Genomic DNA, 25,855 nt, shown 5'->3' on the forward strand with positions numbered 1-25,855 from the left:
CCATTCCGTAGCCCCGCAAAAAAATAAAAATACATGTCTTATTCTTGTCCGTTTTAGGCATTATTACAATGGATGCGCAAAAAAATAAAAACTGATGGCATGCAGATGTCCTTCTTTCTGCAGACCACAAAACACATACTGTTGTGCGCATGTAGCCTAACTCGATGATTGGCCATGTGCCCACAGAGGGTGAGGTCAGGACGGTTTAGTTCACTGGTGCTGCGGGGCTGCAGCACTGGAAACCAGGTGACCGTCCTACCTTTGTCTTACTCGCCTTTCCCGCCCATCGTCTTCCTGGTCACATGACCATCTGTTCTGCCAGGCAGTTGCGTCATGGCTGGTGTGGGCGTGGCGTTTCCTGGTCGAGCTTTTCCCGGCCAATAGTACGCGTTGACGTGTCCCGGACAGCGCTTTAGGGCTTGCGATGACGTTTGAGCAATGGGCGTGGCTTCTGTCAGAGAGCCGGCTACTGGCAGGGGGGTCGGAGGTTAGAGCGGCTCCAAGATGGCGGTGACGTGGAGGTGAGAGCGGGCCCGATATAGGGGGAGACGGCTCTTACTGGGCTGACCGGGAGGGACGGCCGCCGGTGCGATGTGGTCGGCTGGAGCTGCTTTGTACTCTAGTTAGCGGACGGTTTGCGGTGTAGAGCGCTGAGTACGCCGGTCCGCTTAGCAGTCACCCGGTCATCCCTTCGCCGTCCAGTGGCCTGGTGGTGACCAAGAGCAGAGTGCCCCCTGGCGGAGTGGGAGAGGAGAATGCACTGTAGTACTGGATGCAAGCACACAGCGCCAAGGTGGTCCCAGAGCCTGCCTGTGCCGTTATGCATGTATGTTCAGGAGCGCAGTGTTGCTCCTAGTTACCTCCGTGTGCAGCCGCAGATGGTGGGAGGAGGAGCGCGCACTGGGTAGGTGGGCACACATGTGTTTTGGCTAAGAGTCTTATATCATTGGGCTACTTTCACACTTGCGGCAGAGGATTCGGCAGGCGGGTCCGTCAAAACGCATGCAAACGGATGGCATTTGTCAGACGGATCAGGATCCTGATCCATCTGACAAATGCATTGAAATGCCGGATCCGTCTCTCCGGTGACATCCAGATAAACGGATCTGACATTTCTTTTTATTTTTATTTTTTTCCCTTTTTTTTCAGACTGCGATGCCGGATCCGTTTTGCAAAAACACTCGGAGCCAGATGGCATTTATGCAGTTCAATGGGAAAAATGGCATTCGGGCAAGTGTTCCGGAATTTTGGACGGAGATAAAACTGCAGCACGCTGCGGTATTATCTCCCTCCTGAAAAGGCGAAAAGACCGAACTGATGCGTCCTGATCGGATTGCTCTCCATTCAGGATGCATGGGGATAAAACTGATCAGCTCTTTTCCGGTATTGAGCCCCTAGGACACTGGAAAAGAATAACGCTAGTGTGAAAGTGCCCTAAGAGTGAGGCTTAGTCCATCTGTTACTATAGTGCACATCCACATATTAACGATCGTATCGTGCAGGATGTTTTGCAGCTTTTTTTCTGTACTAGATTCTGCAAGCTGCACTTTTCTGACAGTGAACAGCAACCTATTAGTATGACTGAAGAGAGCATAGACCTGACAGTGACCTGGCCAGTACACACCAGCCTGTCCCTAGTATTGCAGGCGACACTGCCAGTTTGCCAGCGGAGGGTGGCGATCCAGTTATTGAGCCCTTCCAGTGGGAAATCCGTTCTCTTACAGATGTAAAGGGCTGGGGTATTCTTCATTGTTGTGACAGAGACGACCCCCTTCACATGGATGGGACCGATGGATGTGATGTAATGAGAGCATGCTTGGCTGCGCTTTTAGACAAGTATTGTATATTATGCACTAATATAAACCCACCTCTTTTGATGATGGCCTGACAGACGCTTGGCACCTCTTCATGGTCCCAGCTGAAGCTAATTCCTTAAAGGTGTTGTCTCACTTCAGCAAATGTCATTTATTATGTAGAGCAAATGAATACAAGGCACTTACTAATGTATTTTGGTTGTCCATATTGCTTCCATTAGTTTCTAGATTAATTTTTCCATTACATTATACACAGCTTGTTTCCATGGTTACAGACCACCCTGTAATCCAACAGTGATGGTCGTGTTTGCACACTGTAGAAAAAGCGCCAACCTCTCTGGCAGTCAGAACCACGGGCGTGCGTATAGGCCGGAACCTTTTCCTATAGTGTGCAAGTATGACCACCGCTGGATTGTAGGGTGGTCGTAACCATGGAAACACGAAGATTACAATGTGGTCTTATTCAGATGTCAGTGAATTGCGCCGAGCCAGTTTCCTTTAGCCCCAGTTTTAATAAATGTTCCCCTATAAGTCAACTGCTGCTGCTACCCCAGGTGTTTATTAACGGAGCTTAAAGGGGTTATCCATTGTGGCTTGTTTTTTTTTTTGTCTCATCTCGCCCATACCAGTAAGTCTTACAAGAGTTGCGTTCTGATGAGTTTTTTTTTCCTTACTAGGCAAGCGCTGCGCTCCCTGGTATAATGATGCGGGCACTTCTAGGATCACATGCCGTACACAGGGTATGTGATCCTAGCCCAGTTTCTACCCACAGTGTGCAGGGGTTGTGCCTGCGCAGTCAGGCAACCTTGGGAGCTAGGAGCTTTCTGCGCAGGTGCAACTGGTGAACATAGTAGGTTGAATCTGGGCTAGGATCATGTGCCTAATGTACGGCAGGTAAACCTAGAAGTGCCCACAATATAAGACTGGGAGCACAGCGCTTGCCCAGTAAGGTAAACAAAAAAAAGTAATGTGGGTGCGAGAGTAAAAAAAATAAACAATTACCTTTTTAACCACTTCATATCAAATTCTGACTGTAAAAGCCACCATATGAACATACCCTTAGAGATAGCTACAGTCTTCACCATGGAGATGCTTAGATCTGCGAAGCAGCCATGCATCTCTATAGCATTACTGCTTTATGTGTCGGCTGTATCTCCTCTGTCAGTTCTGATCTGCTCACGAGTCTGTGCATGTGCTTTTAATTGCCGCGTGTTTGCCCCAGAGACCAGTCTGACCATTTTCAGTTTGTGTATAATCGGTGTAAACAGTTCAGGAACTTGGTAAAACTGGTACATGGTCATTGGCTACATCTAGTGTTCCAGTTCAGAGCTGAAATCTCCCAGGGCTTGTTGGGGCGGTTTGCATTCTGGTGTTATCCAGGCAATGTGCAGAAAAACCAGCTGTCTTGCCACATTCTAGAAACTCTATTTCCAGTAGCAACCAGCAGACGCCTCTGCATAGAACGAGACAATATTTCCCCCATTGTGTGTTTGTTTCCTGGCTGATATTTGAGCGTCTCATGGGATTTTTCTCTCTCGTTATAGGCTCCTTGGACGTGCCCTCTTGTTTTCGGTCTGTCTTACGTCTGTGCTGAGTGTTGATAGGAGCAACTTCAAGACATGTGACCAGAGCTCATTCTGCAGGTCAGTGACTCAAGTATTGAGTGTGAAGAACTAACATTTGTACCATAGGTGTCATTAGCATATGAAGGCGACAGCAACTACACCCACTAAGGCTACTTTCACACTTGCGTTCAGAGCGGATCCGTCTGGTGTCTGCACAGACGGATCCGCTCATATAATGCAGACGGTGGGATCCGTTCAGAACAGATCTGTCTGCATTATAGTTTAGAAAAAATTCTAAGTGTGAAAGTTGCTCAGATGGATCCGTCCAGACTTTACATTGAAAGTCAATGGGGGACGGATCCGTTTGAAATTGAGCCATATGGTGTCATCTTCAAACGCATCCGTCCCCATTGACTTGCATTGTAAGTCTGTACGGATCCGTTTGCCTCCACACGGCCAGGTGTCCGCCTGCTGAGCGGAGCTGAGGACAGACTGTGCCAGACTGATGCATTCTGAGCGGATCCGCATCCACTCAGAATGCATTAGGGCTGGGCGGATGTGTTCGGGGCCGCTTGTGAGAGCCTTCAAACGGAACTCGCAAACGTAGCCCCGAAAGCTAGTGTGAAAGTAGCCTAAACTGGGCATGAGAAGGGGATGGTACTGCGAAATGGCTAGTACTGGTGCCAGTATTGACCCAAGAACAGATGACGGGGATCTAAACTAAGGGTACTTTCACACTAGTGTTATTCTTTTCCAGTGTCCTAGGGTCTCTATACTGGAAAAGAACTGATCAGTTTTATCCCCATGCATCCTAAATGGAGAGCAATCCGACCAGGATGTCTTCAGTTCAGTCTTTTTGCCTTTTCAGGAGGGAGATAATACCGCAGCATACTGCAGTTTTATCTCGGTCCAAAATTCTGGAACACTTGCTGGAATGCCAGCATTTTTTCCCATTGAAATGCATTAATGCTGGATCTGGCCCGAGTGTTCTGTCAAAATGCATCCAGCACTGCAGTCTGCGCATGCTCAGACCGCAGAAAATGTAAAAAAAAAAAAAAAAATGCCGGATCCGTTTTCTGGAGAAACGGATCCGGCATTTCAATGCATTTGTCATATGGATCAGGATCCTGATCCGTCTGACAAATGCCATCAGTTTGCATGCATTTTGACGGATCCGGCAGGCAGTTCCGGCGACGGAACTGCCTGCCGGAATCCTCTGCCGCAAGTGTGAAAGTACCTTAAAGGGGTTCTGCAATTTCAATTAATTGATGATCTATCCTCTGGATAGATCATCAGCTTCTGATCGGCGGGGGTCCGACACCCGGGACCCCCGCCGATCAGCTGTTTGAGAAGGCAGCGGGGCTCCAGCAGTGCCGCTCTCTTCTCACCGTTTACCGCCGGGCCGCCCGCCCACTGACGTCACGACTTGTATCGACTAGAGTGGGCGCGGCTAAGCTCAAGTGAACAGAGCTTAGCCGCGCCCACTCTAGTCGATACAAGTCGTGACGTCAGTGGGCGGGCGGCCCGGCAGTAAACTGTGAGAAGGGAGCGGCACTGCTGGAGCCCCGCTGCCTTCTCAAACAGCTGATCGGCGGGGGTCCTGGGTGTCGGACCCCCGCCGATCAGAAGCTGATGATCTATCCAGAGGATAGATCATCAGTTAAATGAAGGTGCCGAACCCCTTTAAGGGGGCACCTGACGTTTCCCCAGTGGTAAATTAGATTTCTCTGATAGAAAACCATGGCCAGAGTTGGCTGGCAGAGACTTTTTTTTTTTTTTTTTTTTTTTTTTTTTTTTTTTTCCCCCTCTCTCCATTTTGAAGTAATTTATCCATGCTTGACCAAACATGTTTGCTTATGGTGGAGCAGAAATGGATGACGGCTATCTTGTTCCTGACCCACTTTTCCTTTGTCTGTGTGTTAAGCCACAAACCAGGGTCACAAATGCTCTAGCTGTTGTAAAACTACAACTCCCAGCATACATACTTGGCTGTTCTTGGAACACCATAGAAATGAATGGAGCTTGCTGGGATTTGTAGTTTTAACAGCTTCAGTGCCAGCTGTTGCAGGAAATAAAATTTTAAGGGAAACCAAAAAAGGGGCTCAGTCACATAACAACCGCAGGAGCACATTGCTGGGGCAGGGAAATAACATGAAAGACAGACATGCAATGTGACAATGCACTGCAATATAAAGTACAAAAATTGCATGGAAATAACAAGTGCTACACTATAAGTGCGAGATACTTGGCAAATTATTTTGTACAAAATTATTTGAGCCCGTCTGCCAAGCGTCAAGGCGTTCTCTGTTAGACGGGTTCCTACGCTAAATTCTACCTGTTAGGTGCCATAACGGCTACCATACACTTCAGGGAGTGTAGGTTCCACGTACCTGCATTGTAACCTACCTGTTGGGTGCCATGACGGCTACCATCCACTTCAGGGAATGCAGGCTACACAGCAGGCCGACTCCACAACACCACCGACCACCCTGTCTGCCCCATTGGCTGATTTTAATTAGTGTCAGTGCATAGTCAGGCCTGCTCAACTTCATTCACTGAAGCCACAGCACCAGGACTCTCACTGCGGTCCTTGGTGGCTTTTAGGCGCCGGTGGTGTTGTGGAGTGGGCCTGCATTCCCTGAAGTGGATGGTAGCCGTCATGGCACCCAACAGGTAGGTTACAATGCAGGTACGTGGAACCTACACTCCCTGAAGTGTATGGTAGCCGTTATGGCACCTAACAGGTAGAATTTAGCGTAGGAACCCGTCTAACAGAGAACGCCTTGACGCTTGGCAGACGGGCTCAAATAATTTTGTACAAAATAATTTGCCAAGTATCTCGCACTTATAGTGTAGCACTTGTTATTTCTATGCAATTTTTGTACTTTATATTGCAGTGCATTGTCACATTGCATGTCTGTCTTTTCTGCAACCGCCATGCTTTCTGTACTTTGACAGGGCCAGGACATTTTCATTGCCTGGACTTGCCAATCATATTGCAGAGGGTCTAGGTGTAACAGAAACGCATGTGTTGCTCTTAGAGGCTCATTTGCATTTTTCTCAGCAATGTTGGCACATATGACCATGGGACCAACACAGATGCCATCAGCTGCCAAGCGCACATGCTACAGCTAAGCCAGATTTACTGGCCTATCGCTAAGCAAATGCAGACAAGCGAACATTTATGACCAGGGCATACCAATAATCTGTACATTAAAGAAAAAAACTGCTTTAGGGATCATCAATCGTGTGCTGGCTGAGCCCGTGCTGTGGACCGAAAGATGCGGTCCGCATTGCACAGTCACTGAAAGCATGCCCACCGTCTGCGGACATGGACCCATTCACCTGCATTGGGGTCTGCACCACAAAGTAGTGCATGCACTACTTTTTTGTGATGTGGAGGCACGAACAGAAAGCCCACGGAAGCACTGTAGTGCTTCCATGGGGTTCCATGCCTCCCTTCCGCACCTTCTGAATTCTGCATTCGTGATGAAGTGCACAAACGTCTGGTGCCCGTATATTGTGGACCCGCTGTTTGCGGGCCGCAATACTGACGCGGCCCTGCAAAGATTGTGTATGTTTATGCCACCCCTGTGTGGGTTTTTTTTTTTTTTTTTTTTTTTTTTTTTTTTTCTCCCCTCTTCTTTCCCTTTCCCTCCCCAGGCCAGTGTGTGCATCTCGTGCACCGCTGCAGGTCCTCTCTCCTCCGCCTGCCCGACCGGTGTGGATGGGCAGCGCACTGGCGCAAATTCTCCCGCCTAGCTGTCCCCCGCCCTCAGAAGCCCGCTGGTCTTTTTTACCCCTTCCTGGCCAGCCACTTCTGTTAGGGGTTTAGAGATGCAGGGCAATTTGCTTTAATATGCAGAATTTAACCCCTTCCAGCCTTTTATCCAGCTTGAGGCTAGGCATCACAGTTTCATACGGGCCCTACCCCTCAGCCCTTATCACTGCTGGTAGCTGAGTGGTAATGCCGTTGCACCATGTTCAGAGTCTCTGTTTAAAAATCCCTTTCAGTCTCTTAAAAATGTAACATTAACCACGCGGTACCAGATTGTGGGGCCGTGCTCAATTCCGGACACAGGTGGACCTCTCATAGTTTCCCAATCCTCTCTCCGCGGCTGTTGGGTTGATAACTCTCCACCCGCGCAATACAGTGAAGGCACCCTGAAGGTTCCCAACCAGGCCTCCGGGGCCGTTTGGTCGATAATCCTCCACCTGTGCAATCCAACGGAGGACCTCTGACAGTTCCCAATCTACCCACCTGGGTCGTTTTGGTTCATAATTCTCAATCTGCGCATTCCAATGGAAGACCTCTGGGTGTCCCAATCCACACTCCGGGGTCGCTTGGTTGATTTATTCTTCATCTGCGCAATCCAGTGGAGCACCTCTGGAACTTCCCAATCCACCCTCCTGGGTCATTTTGGTTGATAATGCACCACCTGCGCAATCCGATGGATGGGCCTCTAGACATTCCCATTCCACCCTCCGGGTAGTTTGGTTGATAAGTCCCCACCTGCGCAGTCCGCAACTGCCAGAGGCGATATTCTGAGGGGTAGACCTACGCGCAAGTGGGCCACAGCATGTCGTCTTTCTCCTTGAATATCTCCTGACCCCTACCCTTCCTCCCTGGGTCACGCTCAGATGGGGAATGGGTTTAGACCTAGCCTATTCTTCTCCTTCTGTTTTTTTATTTTTTTTTTCTCCTCTGGCTCATGGTTCAGAGCCATCCAGCAAGCCTTGGTAGCTTCTGCGTTACTACCTTTCCCTCATCTGCATTGCACGGGATATTCATTTGGTGGCCGTCCATTTCCAGAAATGCTCCGGTCCCGACTGGTGGACTGTGGCGCCCACCAAATTCCTCCTTCTACAGGGAATCCTTCCCACTACACGAAAGCTTCCCTCCTTCTCTCCCGAGCAAGATATCCAGAAGCATGCTGCGTGGATGCCCTGATATCCCCTTGGCAGGAGTTCTCCATACTTGCGTGTTCCCCCTTCCCACTCATACAGGGGTTCTACGGAAGATCTAGTTGGAGGGCATTCCGGCGATCCTAGTCTCTCCGGATTTGCCCCGTCGTGCGTGGTACGCCAACCTCCTTCTCGTGCTAGGAGACCTTGGTCACTGCTACTCAGAGACCACCTTCTTTCTCAGGGTCCGGCCTTCCATCAGCATTTAAGGTCTCTTCGTTTGACGGCGTGGCTATTGAAACCGGCATTCTGACGCAAAGAGGGTTTTCGGCGGACGTCATCCGCACTATGATTAGGGCCGAAAAGCCTGCATTGCCCAGGATCCATTCTAGGACCTGAAAGTCCTTCCTGGGCTTCTGTGAAAGTCGGGACATTCCCCCATTCCATTTTTTTTCTCTCCCCACGGTCCTGTCCTTTCTACAATCAGGGTTGGACCTTGGGTTAGCCCTTAGTTACTTGAAGGGTAAGGTGTCGGCGCTTTCTGTCCTGGGGGTCACAGCTTTTCTAGCGTCCCCTGGCCCCCCTGGGCCATAAAAACCTTCCTTCAGGTAGTAGCCAATACGGTTCTTCTGTACCGTCCTCTTCTACCACCTTGGGATCCGAATATAGTCTTCTCAGCGCTCCAGACTTCTCCCTTGAGCCCTTGCAGGAGAGCTCACTCCGACTCCTGTCCTGGAAGGTAGTTTTTTTTTTTTTCTTTCTTGTGGCTACACATGCATCTGACGGGTGTCCGAGTTGGCGGTGCTCTCTTGCAGAGAACCCTTCCTGGTTCTTCACAAGGATAAAGCGGTTCTCTGGCCCATTCCTTTTCTCCCGTAGGTGGTTTCTGACTTCCATATCAATGAGAAATTGTCCTTCCTTCACTGTCCCTCTCCTTCACACCCTAAGGCCTCTTTCATGCACAATTTTTTTTTTCTATGTAATTACTGGAAAAACGGAACAGAAACGGAAACCCAACGGAAACAAAAAACGGAACAAAACATCTGTGAAAAACGTACTGCAAAACATTGAAAAAGCTATACGGCCATGTGAAAGAGGTCTAAAGGAAAGGAGTTGCGCCATTTGGATGTTGTCAGGGCTCTGAAGATTATTAGCAGCCTCCAGTTCCTTTCGGCGTACAGACTCTCTTTTTTTGTCATTCTGGAGGGTGCTTGCAAGGGATTGGCGGCCTCCAAGGTGGCAATTGCACGTTGGATTCGGGCTGCAATTGCGGAGACATACCGCTCCCGGGGCAGTGTCCCACCCTTAGGTGTCACAGCTCACTTCACCAGAGCTATGGGCGCATCTTGGGCTCGGAGGAATCGTTTTTCGGCTGCACAGTTGTGTAAGGAGGCTACCTCGTCCTCCTTAAAGAGGACCTTTCACTTATATAAACTATGTGAACTGAGTATGCTGCCATATAGAGCGGCGCCCGGGGATCTCACTGCACTTTTTTTTTTCTCTCCCAGGCTGTGAGCTGTGCGCTGCGATTGGCCAGTGCTGCAGCCTAGGAGAAGGAGACGCCCACAGGACAAGGGCAGACACCGCCTACTATAACTTAAGGAGCAAAGGTACCGGAGCCTATAACTGGAGAATGGAGCGGCGCCCGGGGATAATAGTAAGTGCAGTGAGATCCCCGGGCGCCGCTCTATATGGCAGCATACTCAGTTCACATAGTTTATACAAGTGAAAGGTCCTCTTTAACCACCTCAGGACCGCCGTACGCAGGATTGCGTCCTGCCGGCGGTCCTGCTCTTCTGGGTGGACGCATATACGCGTCCTCCCGCGAGAGCCGAGATTTCCTGTGAACGCGCGCACACAGGCGCGCGCGCTCACAGGAACGGAAGGTAAGCGAGTGGATCTCCAGCCTGCCAGCGGCGATCGCTCGCTGGCAGGCTGGAGATCCGAATTTTTTAACCCCTAACAGGTATATTAGACGCTGTTTTCATAACAGCGTCTAATATACCTCCTACCTGGTCCTCTGGTGGTCCCTTTTGTTAGGATCGACCACCAGTGGACTCAGGTAGGTCAGTACAGTAGCACCAAACACCACACTACACTACCCCCCCCCCCCCCTCCGTCACTTATTAACCCCTTATAAACCCCTGATCACCCATGATCACCCCATATAAACTCCCTGATCACCCCCTGTCATTGATCACCCCCCTGTCAGGCTCCGTTCAGACGTCCGTATGATTTTTACGGATCCACGGATACATGGATCGGATCCGCAAAAAGCATACGGACGTCTGAATGGAGCCTTACAGGGGGGTGATCAATGACAGGCGGGTGATCACCCATATACACTCCCTGATCACCCCCTGTCATTGATCACCCCCCTGTCATTGATCACTCCCCTGTAAGGCTCCATTCAGACGTCCGCATGATTTTTACGGATCCATGGATACATGGATCGGATCCGCAAAACACATGCGGACGTCTGAATGGAGGGTGATCAATGACAGGCGGGTGATCACCCATATACACTCCCTGATCACCCCCTGTCATTGATAACCCCCCTGTAAGGCTCCATTCAGACGTCCGCATGCGTTCTGTGGATCCGATCCATGTATCCATGGATCCGTAAAAAATCATGCGGATGTCTGAATGGAGCCTTACAGGGGGGGTGATCAGTGACAGGGGGGTGATCACCCTGATTACCCTGATCACCCCCTGTCATTGATAACCCCCCCTGTAAGGCTCCATTCAGACGTCCGCATGCGTTCTGTGGATCCGATCCATGTATCCATGGATCCGTAAAAAATCATGCGGATGTCTGAATGGAGCCTTACAGGGGGGGTGATCAGTGACAGGGGGGTGATCACCCTGATTACCCTGATCACCCCCTGTCATTGATAACCCCCCTGTAAGGCTCCATTCAGACGTCCGCATGCGTTCTGTGGATCCGATCCATATATCCATGGATCCGTAAAAAATCATGCGGATGTCTGAATGGAGCCTTACAGGGGGGGTGATCAGTGACAGGGGGGTGATCACCCTGATTAACCTGATCACCCCCTGTCATTGATAACCCCCCTGTAAGGCTCCATTCAGACGTCCGCATGCGTTCTGTGGATCCGATCCATGTATCCATGGATCCGTAAAAAATCATGCGGATGTCTGAATGGAGCCTTACAGGGGGGGTGATCAGTGACAGGGGGGTGATCAATGACAGGCGGGTGATCAGGGAGTCTATATGGGTGATCACCCCCCTGTCATTGATCACCCCCCTGTCATTGATCACCCCCCCCTGGTAAGGCTCCATTCAGACATTTTTTTTGGCACAAGTTAGCGGAAATTTTTTGTTTTTTGTTTTTGTTTTTTCTTACTAAGTCTCATATTCTACTAACTTGTGTCAAAAAATAAAATCTCACATGGACGCACTGTACCCCTCACGGAATCCAAATGCGTAAACATTTTTAGGCATTTATATTCCAGACTTCTTCTCACACTTTAGGGCCCCTAAAATGCCAGGGCAGTATAAATACCCCACATGTGACCCCATTTCGGAAAGAAGACACCCCAAGGTATTCCGTGAGGGGCATATTGAGTCCATGAAAGATTGAAATTTTTGTCCTAAGTTAGCGGAAAGTGAGACTTTGTGAGAAAAAAACAAAAAAAAAATCAATATCCGCTAACTTATGCAAAAAAAAAAAAAATTCTAGGAACTCGCCATGCCCCTCATTGAATACCTTGGGGTGTCTTCTTTCCAAAGTGGGGTCACATGTGGGGTATTTATACTGCCCTGGCTTTATAGGGGCCCGAAAGTGTGAGAAGAAGTCTGGGATCCAAATGTCAAAAAATGCCCTCCTAAAAGGAATTTGGGCCCCTTTGCGCATCTAGGCTGCAAAAAAGTGTCACACATGTGGTATCGCCGTACTCAGGAGAAGTTGGGGAATGTGTTTTGGGGTGTCATTTTACATATACCCATGCTGGGTGAGAAAAATATCTTGGTCAAATGCCAACTTTGTATAAAAAAATGGGAAAAGTTGTCTTTTGCCAAGATATTTCTCTCACCCAGCATGGGTATATGTAAAATGACCCCCCAAAACACATTACCCAACTTCTCCTGAGTACGGCGATACCAGATGTGTGACACTTTTTTGCAGCCAAGGTGGGCAAAGGGGCACCTTTCGGATTTCGCAGGCCATTTTTTACACATTTTGATTGCAAGGTACTTCTTACACATTTGGGCCCCTAAATTGCCAGGGCAGTATAACTACGCCACAAGTGACCCCATTTTGGAAAGAAGACACCCCAAGGTATTCCGTGAGGGGCACTGCGAGTTCCTAGAATTTTTTATTTTTTGTCACAAGTTAGCGGAAAATGATGATTTTTCTTTTTTTTTCTTTTTTCCTTACAAAGTCTCATATTCCACTAACTTGCGACAAAAAATAAAAAATTCTAGGAACTCGCCATGCCCCTCACGGAATACCTTGGGGTGTCTTCTTTCCAAAATGGGGTCACTTGTGGCGTAGTTATACTGCCCTGGCAATTTAGGGGCCCAAATGTGTGAGAAGAACTTTGCAATCAAAATGTGTAAAAAATGACCGGTGAAATCCAAAAGGTGCACTTTGGAATATGTGCCCCTTTGCCCACCTTGGCAGCAAAAAAGTGTCACACATCTGGTATCGCCGTACTCAGGAGAAGTTGGGCAATGTGTTTTGGGGTGTCATTTTACATATACCCATGCTGGGTGAGAAAAATATCTTGGTCAAATGCCAACTTTGTATAAAAAAATGGGAAAAGTTGTCTTTTGCCAAGATATTTCTCTCACCCAGCATGGGTATATGTAAAATGACACCCCAAAACACATTCCCCAACTTCTCCTGAGTACGGCAATACCAGATGTGTGACACTTTTTTGATGCCAAGGTGGGCAAAGGGGCACATATTCCAAAGTGCACCTTTCGGATTTCACCGGTCATTTTTTACACATTTTGATTGCAAGGTACTTCTCACACATTTGGGCCCCTAAATTGCCAGGGCAGTATAACTACGCCACAAGTGACCCCATTTTGGAAAGAAGACACCCCAAGGTATTCCGTGAGGGGCATGGCGAGTTCCTAGAATTTTTTTATTTTTTGTCGCAAGTTAGTGGAATATGAGACTTTGTAAGGAAAAAAGAGAAAAAAAAAAAATCATCATTTTCCGCTAACTTGTGACAAAAAATAAAAAATTCTAGGAACTCGCCATGCCCCTCACGGAATACCTTGGGGTGTCTTCTTTCCAAAATGGGGTCACTTGTGGCGTAGTTATACTGCCCTGGCAATTTAGGGGCCCAAATGTGTGAGAAGTACCTTGCAATCAAAATGTGTAAAAAATGGCCTGCAAAATCTGAAAGGTGCACTTTGGAATATGTGCCCCTTTGCCCACCTTGGCAGTAAAAAAGTGTGACACATCTGGTATCGCCGTACTCAGGAGAAGTTGGGGAATGTGTTTGGGGTGTCATTTTACATATACCCATGCTGGATGAGAGAAATATCTTGGCAAAAGACAACTTTTCCCATTTTTTTATACAAAGTTGGCATTTGACCAAGATATTTCTCTCACCCAGCATGGGTATATGTAAAATGACACCCCAAAACACATTCCCCAACTTCTCCTGAGTACGGCGATACCAGATGTGTCACACTTTTTTGCTGCCAAGGTGGGCAAAGGGGCACATATTCCAAAGTGCACCTTTCGGATTTCACCGGTCATTTTTTACACATTTTGATTGCAAAGTTCTTCTCACACATTTGGGCCCCTAAATTGCCAGGGCAGTATAACTACGCCACAAGTGACCCCATTTTGGAAAGAAGACACCCCAAGGTATTCCGTGAGGGGCATGGCGAGTTCCTAGAATTTTTTATTTTTTGTCGCAAGTTAGTGGAATATGAGACTTTGTAAGAAAAAAATAAATAAATAAAATCATCATCATTTTCCGCTAACTTGTGACAAAAAATAAAAAGTTCTATGAACTCACTATGCCCATCAGCGAATACCTTAGGGTGTCTACTTTCCGAAATGGGGTCATTTGTGGGGGTTTTCTACTGTTTGGGCATTGTAGAACCTCAGGAAACATGACAGGTGCTCAGAAAGTCAGAGCTGCTTCAAAAAGCGGAAATTCACATTTTTGTACCATAGTTTGTAAATGCTATAACTTTTACCCAAACCATTTTTTTTTTTGCCCAAACATTTTTTTTTTTATCAAAGACATGTAGAACAATAAATTTAGCGAAAAATTTATATATGGATGTCGTTTTTTTTTGCAAAATTTTACAGCTGAAAGTGAAAAATGTCATTTTTTTGCAAAAAAATCGTTACATTTTGATTAATAACAAAAAAAGTAAAAATGTCAGCAGCAATAAAATACCACCAAATGAAAGCTCCATTAGTGAGAAGAAAAGGAGGTAAAATTCATTTGTATGGTAAGTTGCATGACCGAGCGATAAACGGTGAAAGGAGTGTAGTGCCGAAGTGTAAAAAGTGCTCTGGTCATGAAGGGGGTTTCACCTAGCGGGGCTGAAGTGGTTAAGCACATTTACAAATTCTACCTGGTGCATACTTATGCACTGGCGGATGCTACCTTGTGCCGCATGGTCTTGCAGGCGGTAGTTTCTTAGATGCCTGCAGGGACGCTTGCTTCCATGGGTCTGTGGTTGTCGTCGTCCCCCCTGTCCCCGTCCCCTCTTCGGTGCACTGCTTTTGGACGTGTGTGTGTCCCAATGAATATGGGCGAGAAAAGAAGATTTTTGTAAAACTTGCCAGTAAAATCTCTCTCGCTCTTCATTGGGGGGACAGCACCTACCCTGTATTGTTGTCTGGCCACAGTTGCGGCAGTGTTGATTAGAACCCAGTTGTGGTTCCTTGACATTGTTGGTGTTCCACGTTTTTTTTGTTGGTTAACTTTCCTCTCCTATTGCTTGTGCACAAACTGAAGCTCTCTCCAGTCTGGAGGGGTATAGCTGCCAGGGGAGGCGCTAACAGCTTTATCTAGTGTCAACCTCTCCTAGAGGACATGGCTATACCACGCACGGTTCCTGTGTCCCCCAATGAAGAGCAAGGAAAGAGGTTTTACAAAAATCTCCTCCTTTTACCTTGCTCAAGGTATACTTTTCGTATGTGAACAGTGATAGGCTGGAGTCCTCGTTTGCCACGGTGTTTTAACCAGTCATACCGACATAAGAGGAAAGTGCTGATTATTTGTGACCCCTCTGGTTGCAGCAGTCCTTTCATTGTATTAAGTGTATCAGAGCTTTGATTTCATTCATAATTTGCATCATCAGATCCAAATGACCATAATTATTTCTTTCTAGCCGTCAACGCAAGCTGGAGCCGGGATCCTCTCTGTATCGTGCTTTGCTCGGAAGCGCAAAACTAACTGCGGACAAACTTGAAATCCAGCTCATTAATGACAAGACCCAGGTGAGCGGTCAGCGACACAGACATAAGAGTTGGGCACACATCTGTGGGGGAATAGCGGCTCTGATTGAAAACTAACTGCACTGCGAGAAGATCCATGACCAGCGCCATCATCTCTGTGGTTGTTGCATAATGATCTGAGGATTATTAAATTTATTGTGTAAGATGGAAAGTAAAGGGAAATGTTTTTTCCTTTTTAAAAGAAAAAAAAAATCCTCCAGATTTGTGTATGAAATCTGTATATGTAAATGTCCAACTCGCACCACTAGTCACAATATAATTATTTGGATAAAATTTGTTTGGGAACCCAGATCTCTATTCACCGTGGCACTCCATTATAATTGTAAAGGTGTTGTCCACTTTTTTTTCTTTTTATATTTTGCCCCTCAGCCAGAGGTACCTGTAAAGAAATCCACGCTCACCTGGTCCCCACCACTCCGTTCTGGTTACAAAAAAAAGTGCCCCAACCACCATTCACCACCGCTGCCCTGAAATGTGTATATATGTTAAAGGGGTTGCTATTGGAGTATAATTGTCTTGCATTGAAAATTTAAATACCCCTTTTAATAGTCAGTCTGTCAGCAGTTGTGCATGCTGCTGACAACACTATCGTACCGTTTGGTTCTGCCTGACACTTATGGCCCAGGCAGCGCTGTATTGTACTGCTTCGCAGCCCTTTATAGTTAGGTGCTACAGCGGTCACTCGGTCGAGGCTGCGAGAACTTCACTGTAAAGCTCTGCCTCTAGTGCACTTGTAGAAGCAGTACAAGAAAGAATAACAATTCTTATTAACACTAGACGGTGTCAGTTCTGAAGAAACCACAGGATGTTGGCTTGAAATCTGATTGGCTGTTGGTGGCTCCACCCACTTTGGAATTTTAATCCCAGTCCTCCAGTGACCGACTGTGCCAATAAAAGTCTAAGAGCAGCGGCAGTTTTAAGTTTCCCTATTAAAACAACTGACTAAAATTTGACTGGCCGTTGTAGACTCCGCCCACTTTTTATAAATTTTAACCTTTCACACGCTGACCCACCCTGCCGAGTTTGGGTGTTGTGGCTTAAATACTGTGAGAATGACAGTGTTTTTTTTTTTTTTTTTTATAAAGGTAAAGGTTTCTTATTTGAAGTCAATAGGGAAAATCTGGTTGTTTGTGGCCCCGCCCACTATTTAGCATCCTCAAAATGAGACAGACATTGTCACAGTCCTCCAGTGACAAACTGTGGCAAGTTTCAGGACCCTGCCATTAACAGTCTAAGAGCAGGGCAGTTAGAAATTTTGCCATTTAGACTAATGGCTGAAATTTGATTGGCTGTTGTAGACTCCGCCCATTTTTCATACATTTTAACTTCAGTCACCCATTGAACAATGGTGCAAAGATTGGGTACTCTGGCTTACATACTGTGAGAGTGGCAGCAATTTCAATTTTCTCATTGAAGTCAATAGGGAAATTCTGATTGGCAGTTTGTGGCTCCGCCCACTTTTTGTCACAGAACTTTTCAGGTTGACCCCATGACTAAGTGACCCACGTTTGGCGAATTTAACGTAAAAGTTAACGAGTGGCAAAAGTTTAAAAATTTTCCAATGAAAGTCTATGGGAAAAAATAGGATCTTCGGGGGGCCGCAAAGCACAAGCAACCTATTCGGGTATGTGCCGAACAAGTGTGCAAAGTTTGGTAATTGTTCTCCTAAAACTGTGGGAGGAATAGCGTATAGAAAATTGCTAAATTTTCATTGGCTGTTGCTAGCTCCGCCCACTTTGGGGTATCCCCCCAAAATTCACAGTTTTGCATGGGGTGACACCAACAATATATGATCCGAGTTTGGGGAATGTAGCTTCAAAACTGTGCGGGTGAGAGCGACTTGAAAATTTTGGGGGGCCGCCACAGGGGCCCGGAGGGTGGGAACGGTTATTACAGCACAAGCAACGAACTTCGCTATAGGACGAAGAAGTTTGGAAAGTTTGGGGTATGTACCCCCAAAACTGTAGGAGGAGGAGGAGTGTTTTAGAAAGAGAGGGGGCGCCAAGAATAATAAGCTGAACCACCAATAACAGTATGTTGGCTTTTCCCTGGTAAAATAAGACCCGCTAAAGGTATGCTTGTCCTGCTCTCCCTAGCCTCTTCCTAGAACTGTCAGCAGTTTTGCATAGTCAGAGCTGCTGACGGTGTCCCCTTTTGTCCCCTTTTAACCCCTTAACGCGCAGAGCTGTACCTGTACGGTGCACTGATCGGGCGGGTGCAGGAGCTGATAGCATTAACCCCTGCGCGGTCAGCTGACCGCGGCACGTGTGGACTTCAGATGTGTGCAGTGTGTCCATCTGGTCCCTGCGCTGTTCTGACGGGGACCCTGCAGCCCAATGCCTTTCGTGACAGCCTGTGAGAACCAGCCCCTTGGATCAGTGTATTACACTGTGTAATGCACTTACAGCCAATGCTTTACAATACAAAAGTATTGTAATGCATTGGAAAGGGGATCAGACCCCCAAAAGTTGCAATCCCAGAGTGGGACAAAAGATAAAGTGAAAAAAAGTTAAAATAAATAAAAAGCGTTTCTTTTCCAAAAATAAAGTTGACCTATTAGGAATCGCTGTGTCCATATCTACCGGCTTTTTTAAAGTCCTAACCCCTTAGGTGAACAGTCATAAAAATACTTTTTCACCTTGCATAACTAAAAGTGCAACACCAAGCGATCAAAAAGGCGTATGCCTCCCAAAATAGTACCAATCTAACTGTTGGGTATGTCTCATTTTATGCGGGATAAGCTAAGGCAATCACCCCAAAAATAAAAAAACTAGGGCTCTCAGATTATGGAGACACTAAAACATTATTTTAGATTTTTTTTTTTGTTTCAAAAATGCTTTTATTGTTAAATGTAAAAAAAAGTAGACCTATTGACTATCGCCCTGTTCGTAAAATAACCTGCTCTATAAATATATATCATGACCTAACCCCTCAGGAGGACACAGTAAAAAATAAAAATGGTGTCAAAAAAGCTTTATATAATTTTTAATTTTTTTATTTTTTTGGTCACCTTCCATCACTAAAAGTGTAATAGCAAGCTATCAAAGTCATACGCACCCTAACATGGTGCCAATCAAACAGTCATCTCATGCCCAAAAAAAAAGCCCCTAGTCGCTAAAAAAAATAAAAACTATGGCTTTCAGATTATGGAGACACAAAAAATATTTTTTTTTCAAAAATGCTTTATCATCTGAAACAAACAACCAAAAAAGTCATATTTGGTATTGTCGCGTCCATAACAACCTGCTCTATAAATATAGCACATGATCTAACCTGTCAGATGAACACTGTGAATAACAAAAAAATATAAATAAAAACGTTGCCAAAACGGCTTTTTTTTTGTTTTGTTACCTTGCCTCACAAAAATTAATTCATTGTGTAAAACTTACATAAATAAAAAAAAAATAGTATACATATTAGGTATCGCCGCGTCCGTGACAACCTGCTCTATAAAATTACCACATGATCTAACCTGTCAGATGAATGTTGTGAATAACAAAAAAAAAAAAAACGGTGCCAAAAAAAGCTATTTCTTGTTACCTTGCCGCACAAAAAGTGTAATATGGAGCAACCAAAAATCATGTACCCTAAAATAGTACAAACAAAACTGCCACCTTATCCCGTAGTTTCCAAAATAGGTCTTTTTTGGGGGAGTTTCTACTCTAGGGGTGCATCACGGGGGCTTCAAATGGGACATGGCAGCTTAAAATGATCCCAGTGAAATCTGCCTTCCAAAAACTACATGGCATTTCTTTCCTTCTGCGCAATGCCGTGTGCCCGTACAGCACAGTAAACTACAGAATCAGGGCAATAACTATTGAGTTTTGTTTGGCTGTTAACCAATGCTTTTGTTAGTGGGGGAAAAAATGAAAAATCTGCCAAAGTGAGATTTTAAAATTATATCTTAATTTTTCCTTAAATTCTTGTGGAACACCTAAAGGGTTACCAAAGGTTGTAAAATCAGTTTTGCATACCTTGAGGGGTGTAGTTTCTAAGGCTACTTTCACACTTGCGTTCGGGGTTCCGCTTATGAGATCCATTTGAAGGCTCTCACAAGCGGCGCTGAACGGATCCGTACATCCCCCAATGAATTCTGAATGGATGCAGATCCGCTCAGAATGCATCAGTTTGGCTCTGTTCCGGCCCTCCATTCTGCTCAGGAGACGGATACCCAAGCGCTGCTTGCAGCGTTTTGGTGTCCGCCTGGCCGTGCAGAGCCAAACGGATCCGTCCTTACTTACAATGCAAGTCAATGGGGACGGATCCGTTTGACGTTGACACTAGGGGTGCACCGAAATGAAAATTCTGGTCCGAAACCGAAAATTCAGGATGCCCTTGACCGAAAACCGAAACCAAAACTTTTTGCCCAAATACTTTTTAAAATACTTTTTTTTTAATGATATTTATAACCGTGCCATCCACAGACCCCCACCCACCCCATAACAGTGCCATCCACAGACCCCCCCCCCCCCCCATTGCCGCTCCAGTACAGACTAGTTATAAAATGTGTACAATTAATAAGGATTCTATTCATGAGGCCCCCTCTGCAGTAGAACATTCAATATAGCCACATCCTACTCACAGGGCTGTTATCTTAATGCTGGCCGGCCGGGCAGACGAGCGGCAGCGTCACGACTGACGTCACATGCCTGTGCCGCCTCCTTCATTCAGAAAGTAGGCCGGGCACATGACGTCAGTCGTGACGCTGCCGCTCGTCTGCCCGGCCGGCCAGCATTAAGATAACAGCCCTGTGAGTAGGATGTGGCTGTATTGAATGTTCTACTGCAGAGGGGGCCTCATGAATAGAATCCTTATTAATTGTACACATTTTATAACTACTGGAGCTGGGGGCCGGAGCACAGTGAACGCACCGGCCCCCACCTCCTCCACCCAGTCCCTCCCCGCTATTTTCTGCCGATATGTACCAATATCGGCCGAAATGGATTAGGCCCATTTTCAGCCGCCGGAATTTCGGTGCACCCCTAGTTGACACAATATGGTGCGATTGCAAACTGATCCGTCCCCCATTGACTTTCAATGTAAAGTCAGGAGTCCCTATTTAATATACCATCGGATCTGAGTTTTCTCCAATCCGATGGTATATTTTAACTTGAAGCGTCCCCATCACCATGGGAACGCCTCTGTTAGAATATACCATCGGATTTGAGTTAGATCGTGAAAACTCAGATCCGACAGTATATTCTAACACAGAGGCGTTCCCATGGTGATGGGGACACTTCAAGTTAGAGTATACTAAAAACTTTGTACATAAGTGCCCCCTGATTGGGTGCTGCCAGGCAGCAGGGGCCAGACCTCCCTCCCAGTATTAAAAGCATTGGTGGCCAGTCCTCTTTTCGATTGGATATCCTAGCAGGGTAAGATTTGGTCCTCAGTGTAAACTCTCGTGGGTTGCTTTACTTTGAGCACTTTAGAGAAAGGAAAGACACGTAAGGGAGATTTATCAAACTGGTGTTAAAGAAAAACTGGCTAAGGCTACTTTCACATTTGCGTTCAGAGCGGATCCGTCTGGTGTCTGCACAGACGGATCCGCTCCTATAATGCAGACGGATCCGTTCAGAACCATATTGTGTCAACTTCAAACGGATCCGTCCCCATTGACTTGCATTGTAAGTCTGGACGGATCCGTTTGCCTCCGCACGGCCAGGCGGACACCCGAACGCTGCAAGCAGCGTTCGGTGTCCGCCTGCTGAGCGGAGCTGAGGACAGACTGCGCCAGACTGATGCATTCTGAGCGGATCTGCATCCACTCAGAATGCATTAGGGCTGGGCGGATGTGTTCGGGGCCGCTTGTGAGAGCCTTCAAACGGAGCTCACAAGCGGAGCCCCGAACGCTAGTGTGAAAGTAGCCTTAGTTGCCCATAGCAACCAATCAGATTTAATTTTCCAGAGGAGCTCTTTAAAAATAAAAGGTGGAATCTGACTGGTTGCTATGGGCAACTAAATGATTTTTCATTTACCAGTTTTGACGAATCTACCCCAGTGTTCTTTGTGAAAACCGATTAGAGGTTTTTTTAGATAAGCAAATGAAAAATTGTTAAACAGATTAAAAAAAAAAAAATAATGATTTGGGCTGTTTTCGGTATGATGGGTGCCATTGTTGTCCTTTCTAGGTATCCCTCCTTCTGGAAGTCTTTGGACTCCATGGAAACATGACTCGTATTAAGATCAATGAGCTGAAACCTGTAAAACCACGATATCAGGTTCCTGATGTGCTGGTTGGTACACCCACCCCTGAAAAGTAAGTGAACTTGGAATGGCTTGCCTATGGTCTTTGTGTATACCTGTGTATTGATAACGATTGTGATAGTCTGCAGGTAACTGGACAGGATGATAATATGCTGGAGGTGTCCTTGGGAAGTGATGAGCACAAGCTTTTGGTCACTGGGTCCCCTTTTCGATTGGATATCCTAGCAGGGCAAGATTTGGTCCTCAGTGTAAACTCTCGTGGGTTGCTTTACTTTGAGCACTTTAGAGAAAGGAAAGACACGTAAGTACCATGGGGTTTTTGGTAAATTAGTGTGCTCTTTAGTGATTGGGTTGTAATTACTGGCATTCGGTATAAATCATGGTATAGAAAGATGATGAATAAAATTCATAGAGATATTGGGGTGCTGGGTTGGCATTTTGTACCTGGGAATTGAAACTGAAATGTGTTTTTCTTTCTTTTTTGCTCTATGCCCCGTCCCCGTTTCTTTCTGCCCTCTCCTCCCCCATCACCTCCCAGTCTCTCGGCTAAAGTTAGTAGTGCTGTCGGTAACATGTGGCATAAAGTGAAGAATCTTTTCTCTAGGTAATCATTGATCCCGCTTGCAAACTGACTCCTACACGTGACTGACGTACTTTAAGCTTTGACCTGTGATTAACACAGACCTGATTTAAGGGGACACTAAGGCTAGGTCTACACGACGACATTTGTCGCGCAACAACTTTTATAATGGCAGTCTATGGTGTCGCACTGCAACATGCGACATACTGCGACGCAACAGTCGCAGAAAATCTTATTCGAGATGTTGCAGTGCGACACCATAGACTGCCATTATAAAAATTGTTGCGCTACATTAGTGCAACAAAATGTTGCGTGACAAACGTTGCGCGACAAATGTCGTTGTGTAGACCTATCCTAAACCTAGACGTTTGAGTCCTGAAACAATCATGCATGTAGAAATCTTGGGGAGGGTTTCCATTTTTAAGTGGCAGGTTTAGGTCTTTTTTTTTTTTTTTTTTTTTTTTTTTTTTTGTCTCCTTTTGCAGCAGCGCTCATACACACTGGATACATTTTGGCCAACCTGCACATGTACATTATATGCATAGATATTACACAACCTCCTCATAAGAAATGGAGGTAAACACCCAAATTATTTTATTACATACTGTGTCTCAATAAATATACAAAAGCAGTGATTAAAAGCTATGCAACCCCATTGATACTGACGGAAGCCAAAGCAATTTGATAGGTCACTCAAGAGTATAACTTGTCATAATCCAAGGATATATATCAGATAATTATGTTCATATACCCAAAATCAACATCTAACTGTACTAAAATGAATAAAGGTAATTATGGCTACTGAAGGCAAAATATAACTATTAATATTAGTATGACGGCCTCAATGAAGTACCCTCACAGTTCATATAAAAGGCCTAGTTAATAGATCATGTCCACATAGACAATATGTAATAAGCAAATATCAGTTAATCTAGCATTATACTCTGCAGTACACAGTTAAGCCTGTATTATACCAGGCGATTGTCGGGCCAATCATCGTTAATGTGCGTTTGTATGAATGCTAATGAGCAAAAGCTGGTTCATAAGGCTATCCAATGGTTGTTTGCTGGCGGCAGATTAAGCTGTGTAATCTAGATTTGCTACCAGCAAACAACTGGACAGCATGGGGACGAGCGATGGCATAAGGGTCACTCCTCCCCGTACTGAGATCGCTGCATGTAATAGAAGCGGTTTCCTCTGCTAGCTAACAGCCGATTACTGGGAAGGAACCCCTCCCAGAATCGAGCTGTTTAATACAGCCTTAAGGCAGCCAGTTACTCTAAAGTACAATCTGACTGAACATCTCAAAATGATGATCCACTTGTATAGAGGGAGGCATACACATTCAAACAGTAGCCAGCAATCCGTCATACACAGTTGGACATTTTGAGACCCAGACCACTGGGTCTTAACATTAAATGTTTATTGTATTTTGTAGTTTGTTTTTTCAAGAAAAAAGTAACATGGGAACATTAAAGAGATTAGAGTTCCAGAGGTAGTTACATTAAGGAATGTAATAGGAACAAGGTATAAGCGACAGATCTCAAGATCTCTAATGACAGGTGCACACGCGCAGTCTATACACTTAGTTTAGGTCAGAGTGTGGCAGCGGAAACCATGTTAACCAGGGTCTCCAGAATTTCGTGAAAGGGCTCAGGTTATTTTTACGGTAAGCAATAAGCTTTTCATATACACAATCGGCAGATGTCATGTCAGGCGATAATTAGATTTTTAAAGTTGTCACTGTTTGGAGGAGTTTTTCTATGTCTAACCAATAGAAGTTAAGTGCAGTACAACTCCAGAATATGTGAAGTAAGTTACCCGGGGATCTACTACATCTCCAGCATTTATTGGTTGTATTTGGATAAAATAGATTCTCTGGCAGGGGTAAAATACCATCTGGTCAACAACTTATGATATCCCTCCAAGAGGCTTGAGCAAGCTGTAGACCCAAGGGAACAAGTCTGCTGGCGATCCCTTTCCCAATTGAAAAGGTTTTTGTTTTTTTGTAAAAGAGAGATCTCCTAAAATGCTTCTCTGTATCTTTCTAGTAGTAATTTGCATATCGCCATCCGGCAAATATAGTAAGGTATACAGGGAGAGTGGGATAGAAACCCTTCTTGTAGAAAGGCTTTTCAATGCCTGGGAAATACGGAGATAATCAAATAGTTTATTTCTAGGGATAGCATATATGGTTTTGGAGAGGAAAAGGATCTCATCCCACTCCCATCATAGGCGTATCCCCCTGTTTCTCCATATTGCCGTGGATAGATCTGGTATAATGTATTCTAATACTTCTAAAGGTAGGGGAATCTCTTTTTTTAGCCTCTATATGTTGTGTTTTCTTAAGTACTGATATCCATATTTGGATCGAGGCTTTTAGAGGAAGGGTTGGAGGCAGAGGGTGTTTTGGGTCGATAGCGTGGGTTAAGAGGAGGGCTTCAAGGGGCTTGTCTGAATTGAGGTCCCTTTCTATTTCAATCCACCCTATGCCAGGTTCACGTCTACACCAGTGTCTTTACTGTTTAGAAAAGGATCGTCTCACAGTATGCTTGGAGATTCGGTACTCCTAATTCACCATTTCCCCTATGTGAATACAAGATAGAGGCTGCTACCCTATGACTGTCATTCCCCAAAATAGAAGAGAGCATTTGCCTTTTAAATTTCTGCAGTAAGGCCTCATGCATACGACAGTTGTTTTTCTCAGTCCGCAAAATGGGGTTCCGTTGTTCCGTAATCCGTGTCCGTTTTTGTTTCCATGTGTCTTTTATTTTTAGAGGATCTCCACACATGAAGGAAATAATAAGTCAAATCTAAGTCAAGTTTGCCATGCAAATGATAGGAAAAAAAACAGACGCGGATGACAATCTTGTGCGCCTCAGCGTTTTTTCACGATCCCATTGACTTGAATGGGTCCGCAAACCATTTTCTGTGAAAAAAATAGGACAGGTTATATTTTTTGGACGGACTGAAATCACGGACGTGGATGACAAACGGTGCATTAGCCGAGTTTTCAACGGACCCGTTGAAAGTCAATGGGTCCGCAGAAAATCACGAAAAACTGAACAACAGACACTGAATGAAACAACGGTCGTGTGCATGAGGCCTTATGTCTATGGTATAGGAAGTGTTAGGCTACTTTCACACCTGCGTTAGGTGCGGATCCGTCTGCTATCTGCACAGACGGATCCGCACTGTTCAGAACGGATCCGCATATTTTAAATTTTACTTTTTTTTTGTTCGATAATGCAAACTGATCTGTTTTGACTTACAATGGGAGGCGGATCCATTTTCAATTGCACCATATTGTGTCAGTGA

The 25,855-nt window shown here is 45.7% G+C and overlaps 1 protein-coding gene across 5 annotated transcripts in view; it reads left to right on the forward strand.

The window, feature by feature from the left end:
* The first annotated feature begins 433 nt into the window (after nt 1-433).
* GANAB (glucosidase II alpha subunit) overlaps nt 434-25,855 on the forward strand; it is an 84,910-nt gene continuing 59,488 nt past the window's right edge. The window contains exons 1-6 of one of the 5 annotated variants that reach the window (XM_044269455.1): nt 434-521; nt 3,359-3,457; nt 15,624-15,732; nt 21,882-22,009; nt 22,079-22,258; nt 22,496-22,561. In XM_044269455.1, coding sequence (XP_044125390.1) covers nt 505-521; nt 3,359-3,457; nt 15,624-15,732; nt 21,882-22,009; nt 22,079-22,258; nt 22,496-22,561 — 599 coding nt within the window. In that variant the 5' untranslated portion in view covers nt 434-504. Of the gene's footprint in view, nt 522-766; nt 905-3,358; nt 3,458-15,623; nt 15,733-21,165; nt 21,198-21,881; nt 22,010-22,078; nt 22,259-22,495; nt 22,562-25,855 lie in introns of those variants that run through there. The other 4 variants (XM_044269453.1, XM_044269454.1, XM_044269458.1 and 1 more) reach the window with 4 other exon arrangements.

This window comes from Bufo gargarizans, chromosome 10 (genome assembly GCF_014858855.1).
Source record: "Bufo gargarizans isolate SCDJY-AF-19 chromosome 10, ASM1485885v1, whole genome shotgun sequence".
NCBI classification, from domain to species: Eukaryota; Metazoa; Chordata; class Amphibia; order Anura; family Bufonidae; genus Bufo; species Bufo gargarizans.